The sequence below is a fragment of the Meles meles genome, chromosome 3 (assembly GCF_922984935.1).
Source record: "Meles meles chromosome 3, mMelMel3.1 paternal haplotype, whole genome shotgun sequence".
In the NCBI taxonomy this organism is placed as follows: domain Eukaryota; kingdom Metazoa; phylum Chordata; class Mammalia; order Carnivora; family Mustelidae; genus Meles; species Meles meles.
The window spans coordinates 25430244-25438155 of NC_060068.1; the positions used below are offsets into that span (position 1 = coordinate 25430244).

At 37.9% G+C, this 7912-nt stretch overlaps 1 protein-coding gene across 1 annotated transcript in view; it reads left to right on the top strand.

Annotated features, from left to right (window-relative positions):
• GCSAML (germinal center associated signaling and motility like) overlaps positions 1–7608 on the top strand; it is a 55528-nt gene extending 47920 nt beyond the window's left edge. Inside the window, exons 4-5 of the mRNA XM_046000665.1 lie at positions 6375–6403; positions 7327–7608. Of these exons, the coding sequence (XP_045856621.1) occupies positions 6375–6403; positions 7327–7563 (266 nt within the window). The 3' untranslated portion in view covers positions 7564–7608. The remainder of the gene's footprint in view (positions 1–6374; positions 6404–7326) is intronic.
• The last annotated feature ends 304 nt before the right edge of the window (positions 7609–7912 follow it).

The following is a 7912-nucleotide window of genomic DNA, read 5'->3' on the forward strand; positions in this document are numbered from 1 at the left end:
TACCGGCGGCTGGACTAAGTAATCGGCTCGGGTTCCCTTTTGGGAACTTCTGTTCCCTGAATGCTTTCCGTAGAGTTCCAGAGGATGGGAATGAAAATGGCGGCCTCCTAGTCTCTGGCCCAGAGGAGCCGAGAGCCTGGGGCCCCACTCCTCAGTGCGCCCCCAGAGGACAGCACCCAATCACTCCCGTATCCCCAGCCTCTAGCCGCGCTCCAAGCTCACCCAGCCTGCGTCCAGTTCAAGGTAACCCCGAGCTAAGAGTTCAGTCTTCAGCTTTGTCTCTGCAGCCGGCTTCTCCATTCTAATACCTGCGAGCTCTGTGACACTCCGACACTCCTGATCCCTCTGTGACCCTGAGGGACCTGGGGCCACGCTGACCCCGCGTGGGCCTCACCCTCGTTTAGCCTCTGGAGCAATGTCCCTTAGTGGAACAGACTTTTAAAAGTCCTGATTTTGTGCTCCGTTCCTCTGCCGCTTGCCGGGAGCCGGCCCCTCCCCCCGCGGTCTATCTTCCCGTCATTTTAGGTTCACTTCTCCGCCAGTCCTACCTTTCAGAAAGTGGTTGATTTTCTGTTTCTAGAGTTGCTGTTCTTCTTCTCTTCGCTATCCTGATGGATTTGTAGGTGTTTGCAATGTTTAGATAAGCTATCGAGCTGATCTCCTGCTACCTGATGTAGTGTCAGCCTGCTACTTCTCTGCCATCTTGACTCCTCCCCCTCTTTCAGGATTTCTATGTAGAGCATCATATTACCTGCAAGCAGTGAACGTTTTACTTCTTCCTTACTGATTTGCATGCCCTTTATTTATTTTTGTGTGATTATTGCAGCTAAGACTTCCAATACAATGTTGAATAAGAGGTGAGGTTGAACATCCTTCAATTTATGGTTATAAAACAATATTAATATTGACATCATATTTAATTAAATCATTTTATATGAATACATTTATAAATAAGTAAATGAATAAATAAATCAGTCAGTACCAATTATGAAATGGGCTCATTGAACATGACATTTTATTTTTAAAAAATAGTGAACTATGGGAAATTATTAACATATTGTTGTTTTAAAGAATCTGTAAAATTTATCTAGTATATACTGAGGGTCCCTATCAAGGTTATTAATGGTAAATGTCAGAATTACTCAATATTCTTATAAATTGGTATTTTTGCTGTATTTAGTGTTCTGTGACAACCCTCATTCTCAATTGTTAGATAACAAGCAAATCATCCTAAATACCCCAGAAATAGACTTGAACACTGATGGGACACATTCAACAACTAAAGGGAAGGAAGAAGCCACCTTTAAGAAGATAGGAAGTGCAAAGATGTAGTTTAGGGGAGAAAGAGATCATGGGTGCTGTGGAGGGAAGGGAGCCATGGTCATAGACAAGGGCAAGAGAGAGAGAGGTTCAAATAGAGAACCCACAAGAAGAATGTTTCCCCAAAGCCATTGGCTTGGAAAATGGAAGTACCTGAATATCATAGGTTCTTGCAACCAGTAAGGCTTAAAGCTTGGAGTTTTAAAGGCCAAGTCTAGGATGGAACAGAGCCTGGCAGACACTGTGCTGCTCCTAAAGAGAAGGCAAGCAAATAACTGGGGAGCAGACAGCATGGAAGCAGCAATCTGGAGAACACCGAGGGTACACAAGTGGGAGATTATTTGCCCCTTTCCTAACACTTCCCTGAGAAGCAACATTAATGGACATAGCTTTCTGGGGAAAATGGAGCATGCCAGTGCCATTTCTGTCCTCTGCACCTCAACATAAATACAGATCTATCTGTGGGAAGCAGAACAGTCCCAATGCAGGCTTCTTAACTTGCTTACCCCAAGACCCATACACCTGTACTCTGATGGAACTGCACTTTTCAGTCACACTTGCCTCAGTCTCAGTGCAGTGGACCCTTCCCCAGATGACCAGCAAAACCCCTCCCTACACCATGTCTCCTAATTAGAGAGTTTTGCAGGGCCTCGCTTCCAGTGGAGGTGGTGTCAAGTCTCATTACACAAGCAGACTAGAGCACACCTAGTTAAAACTCACCATATTTAAGTCAGGGACCAAACATTGCCCACAACAGGCAAGGAGAGCCTCTGCAGGCAACTGGCCTATAGGACAGAGCAGCCAAGAACAGAATAGCAGAGGATACACAGCGCACACCAGAGACATTTCCTGAAGTGCCAGATGCTACATGACCTCTTTTTCTCAAGGCCATTATTTTCAGGAGCAGGGGACATAACTGGCTTTTCTAACAAACAAAAGAAAACAGAAATTTAGACAAAATGCAAAGACAGAAGAACTTATCCCAAAGGAAAGAATAATGTGAGGACTTATCCAGAGATCTAAGTAAAATAGATATAAGCAACATGCCTGATAGAGGATTCAAGGCAATGATCATACAGATACATATTGGGTTGAGAAAACAATAGTAGACACCAGTGGGACCATTACCACAGAGACAAAAGGCATAAAAATGAATCAGTGAGAGAAGATGAGCACAATAAATTAGATTAAATACAAACCTGATTCAATGTTCAGCAGTTTAGAGGAAGCAGAGGAATTAATTAATGGTCTCTAAGACAGAGGTAGTGGAAAGCAATGAAACTGAACAAAAGGGAGGAGGACGAATTATGCACAAGGAGAATAGACTTAAGGAACTCAGTGACTCTATCAAACAAATTATTTGTCTTATAGGAGTCCCAGAAGAAAATAGAGAAAAATGATGACTACCTGGGTGGTTCAGTTGGTTAAGCAACTGCTTTCAGCTCAGGTCATGATCCCAGAGTCCTGGAATAGAGCCCCGCATCAGGCTCCTTGCTCAGCGGGGAGACTACTTCTCCCTTTGCCCCTCCCCCAGCTCATGCTCTTTCTCTCACTCTCTTTCAAATAAATAAAGTCCTACAAACGAAAAAGAGAGAGAGAGAAGAGGACAAAGAAACTTTATTTGTGGAAATAATAGTTGAAAACTTCCCTAATCTGAGGAAGGAAACAGATGTCCAGATCCAGGAGGAACAGAGAACTCCCTTCAAAATCAGAAAAGCAGCAGAACAATACTAGGACATATTGTAATTAAATTTGCAAAATATAACAATAAAGAAAAAAAATCTTAAAAGCAACGGGATAGAAGAAGTCCTTAGTTTGCAAGGGAAGACCCATAAGTCTAGCTTTATATTTCCCAACAGAAACTTGGCAAGACATAAAGGAGTACCATGATATATTCAATGTGCTAAATGGGAAAAATACGCAGCCAAGAATATTCTGTAAAACAAAATTATTATTCAGAATGGAAGAGGAGATTGTTTCCCAAACAAATATGAAAGGAGTTCATAATCACTAAACCAGTCCTGCAAAAAATATTAAAGAGGATGCTTTGAGTGGAAAGGAAAGATCAGAAGTGACAATATAAAGACAGGAAACAGAAGCAGTAAAAATAAATGTTTCGGTAAAAATCAGCCAAGGAACTTACACCAAAAAAAAAAAAAAAAACAAACCCAGATATAAAATATAATAATATATACTTCAAATGTGTGGGGAAAATAAGAAAAGAATGGGTTCAAACTTGAATGACAATCAGCTAAATATAGACTGCTATTTGCAGAAAAGATTGTATACAAATGTAATACCAACCATATATCAAAGACCAACTAATGGATGAAGAGAAAGAAATTCAAATATATCACTAAAGAACACCAGCAAAGCCTAAAAAAATAGAAAGATAAGAAATGATCAGAGAAAGTTTCCAGAAACAACCACAAAACAAGTAATAAAAGGGATTAAATATGTATCTATCACTAATTACTTTGAATGCAAATGGGCTAAATGCTCCGATCAAAAGACATAGGTGTTGGAATATTTAAAAAGAACAAAATGAAAACAACAAAAACAAAAACAAGCCCCATCCCTTTCCACAGTACCCAGGGAGGGGCCCTTATGGCATTGTTTGTGTTCCCACCATTACTTACAGGGAAAATTTCACAAAGTCCAGAGCCCTTGATGTCTGAAAATAAATGAAGATGTCCTCAAATTCCTTGTAACAGGAACCCTTTTATGTGGTACCAACCTTGATTTCCAAATGCAACAGTACATCTACAAAAGGAAAAGTGATGACATGTACATCATGAATCTGAGGAGAACATGGAAGAGGCTTTGCTGGCAGCTCATGCCTATTTTTTCCATTGAAAACCCAGCTGATGTCAGTGTCTTAACATCCAGGAATACTGGCCAGTGAGCTATGCTGAAGTTTGCTGATGTTACCAGAGCCACTTCTTTTTCTGGTGGCTTCACTCCTGGAACTTTCACTAACAAGATCCAGGCAGCCTTCTGGGAGTTGAGACTTCTGGTGGTTACAGATCCCAGGGCTGACCACCAAGCCCCTCACAGAGATACCTTATGTTAGCTGCCCTGTGTAACACAGATTCTCCCCTGTGCTATGTGGACATCGCCATCCCTTACAACAACAGTGGCGCTCACTTGGTGGATTGATGTGGGGGATGTTGGCCCTGGGGAAGTTCTGCACATGTGTGGCACCATTTCCCATGAACACCATGGAAGCTTGTGCCTGATCTCTACCTCTACAGAGATTCTGAAGAGGTTGAAAAGAAAGATCAGGCCACTGCTGAAAAGGCTGTGACCAAGGAGGAATTTCAGGGTTAAACACACTGCTCCAGTTCCTGAGTTCATCACTACTCATCCTGAGATCCCAAACTGGTCTGAAGGCATGCAGGTGCCCACTGTTCCTGTTCAGCAGTTCCCTACTGAAGACTGGTGTGCACATCCCACTGCGCAGGCCACTGAATGGGTATGAATACTTTGTGGTCTTAAGCTGCTCCTCCACAAAGCCAAAATTGAAATACGGTTGACAGAAAATAGTTTCTATTAAAAGTGAGAAAACAAACCAAAACAAAAGACCTATTTATATGCTGCCTGTAAGATGCTCACCTTAGACCTAAAGATACCTGGAAATTGAAAGTGAGGGGTTGGAGAAACATTTATCATGCAAACGCATGTCAGAAGAAAGCCAGAGTAGCAGTATTTACACCGGACAAACTATACTTTAAGATGAAGACTAACTTTTAGAGGAAACTCCAGACTGTTTTCCATAATGGCAGCACCAGATTGTATTCCCACCAACAGTGAGAGAAGGTTCCCTTGTCTTGACATCCTCACTAACACCTTTTGTTTCTTGTGTTGTTGATTTTAGCCATTCTGACTAGTGTGAGGTGATATTTCACTGTAGTATTTATTTGCTTTCTGCTAAAGATGAGTAATGTCGAGCATCTTTTCATGTGTCTGTTGACCGTCTACATATCTTCTTTGGAAAAATTTCTGTTCATATCTTCTGCCCATTTGTAATTCAATTATTATTTTTATTTTGTTTTTGAGTCTTATAAGTTCTTCATATATTTTAAATATTAACCCTTTATCAAATATGTCATTTGCAAATATCTTCTATGATTCCATATATGCCTTCTAAGTTTTCTAACCTCTTTGACATTGTCCATAGCAGCTTCTTTCTAGGTATGTCTCCTGAGGCAAGGGAAATGAAAACAAAATAAACTTTAAACAATGGATATGAACAAATAAATAATTCTCTAAAAATTACTAGTTGTGTATTTCAGATTAACAACAAAAATATAAATTACTTTAGCACTTATAGATGCTATTAACCTGAATCTTTATTATTTGTATTTAATTTGAAATAGTTAATCTTGTTACTTCAGTATCTACCTCTAAAATGATTGTCTTTAAGAACTAAGATTTTCCTATGATAGCTTTATAGAATTTATATCTTTTTTTAAAGATTTTATTTATTTATTTGACAGACAGAGATCACAAGTAGGCAGAGAGGCAGGCAGAGAGAGAGAAAGGGAAGCAGGCTCCCTGCTGAACAGAGAGCTGGATGTGGGGCTTGATTCCAGGACCCTGGGATCATGACCTGAACCGAAGGCAGAGGCTTTAACCCACTGAGCCACCCAGGAACCCCTAGAATTTATCTTAAATTACATATATAATTGTTCTTTCTTTGAACTTGCCATACTTTATTGTCATGGCATGTTTGTGAAGAAAATTTCATTACTCAATTCTGAAATCTGCTTTTATTTGGCAAATTTACTTTATTTTAGCAAATTACACAGACACATGACATTAATGCTTCCTGGACATATATTCACATGTATTCACATATCTTCTTTCCTGATTTTGCCATTGAGCTTGAAAACCTCAATAATAACATGAGATGTCACATGCTTAAATGGTGGACTTCCTTGTAGTTTTATCACTGTATTTTATCCTTTTCCCCTTTTTCCTCAACTTGTGATAGTAAAAAAATAAAATAAAAATAAAATAAAAATCTTAGTTTTTTTTTTTTAATCCTTCAGGTAAGGATATTTCATCTACTTCTAATCAGGTAATAAAAAACTAATTTGTGGGAAAAATGTCAAAATATAGATGATTTAATTTAAGGATAGCTACAGGATTTCTTTTAATTTCTAAATGAGCTTATCAAAGTATTTCATGTTTTAAATAATTTTCTTTATAATTTTAATGAGGAAATAGAGAAAATTAAAAAAACAGTATTTTAACTGTTGATTTTAGTGACGAGTAAATTCTTATCGTTGACCCAATTCTACTGAAGTTTATTATTTTAATTTTCAAAACTATCATAACAAAAATAAAATTAAATAAATTTACACTTATAATTTGATGACCATAGAATATTAATTCTTTTCAGTTTTCCATGTTGCCTTCTAATATTTAAGCCCAGGAATTAGCATTTATATTTACAAATATGGTGGAAATTAACAGACATAAAAATGTTTATTCCTTTTAATAGTACATCACGAGCATTTTATTGATATAATTACAGTAGCGTATCTTAATGTTTTCATTTTTCTTTTATGGTCAGTGCAGCTGAGAATGTATTTAAGCTCAAAATTTTAATTTTAATTTGTCTTATAAAACTTTATTTTTATATAGTTTGATTAATTACTTATTTGAGGTATGATTATTGCATATATTATGTCTGAATATGTGTGGCTTAATGTAAACAAGTACTTTTTTTTAGATATTCAGAAGGATAATAATATCCTTCTTTTCTCTTTTATTATTTGAAGTGAAATGAAAACATAATGAATAGTAGCTTGGAGCACAGTACATATTTGCTAAAATGAAGTCTGTTAGATATCAGGATTTGGAGAAAGGGTTTGGACACTCGATGTGTAAAACCACTGTCTGACAAGAAGAAAGGAGGAGCAGTCACTTAATTCAAATTTGATGGATGGTCCTGGATCTTTGATTTATTATTATTAATATTATTTTTGTGCTTGGCAGGAAAATGAGAATGGTTCTGAGGAACTGTGCTACTCCATCATTAGTCACAGACCTTGTGGGAGGCCCTCCCTGAGCTCCAATGATGATGGTTATGAGAACATTGACTCTACCAGAAAAAGAGTGAAGCCATTTAGAAATGGGTCAGAGACAGAATATGCCCTTGTTAAGATGACTTGTGTTACTAGTCCTTCTTCCTGTACCCCCGAGAATGATTATGAACTTGTGCTTCCCCACTAGAAATCTCATCCTTCATCATTTTACACTAATAAAGATGATACAAAATAGTGACCTCCAGGGTATTGCTTCTGCATCTTTGGAACATGACAACTCTGCGGTTTGGGTTAAGCCATATAAATTGACAAAAATACATAGAGTATTTTATATCTTTTTGTTTATAAGGTTTAAAGACATGGAGATGGTGGAACCTTCCTAGGGCAATGTACATCCATAGATATATGACCTAATATCCAATTCCAACATGGTTCCCCAAATTTCAAATGCCAAATATTTCCACTCATAATTTTCCATTTCACTTTTGAGGTGTAATATACTCAATAAACTTTTAAAATATAAGACACTTGTTAAC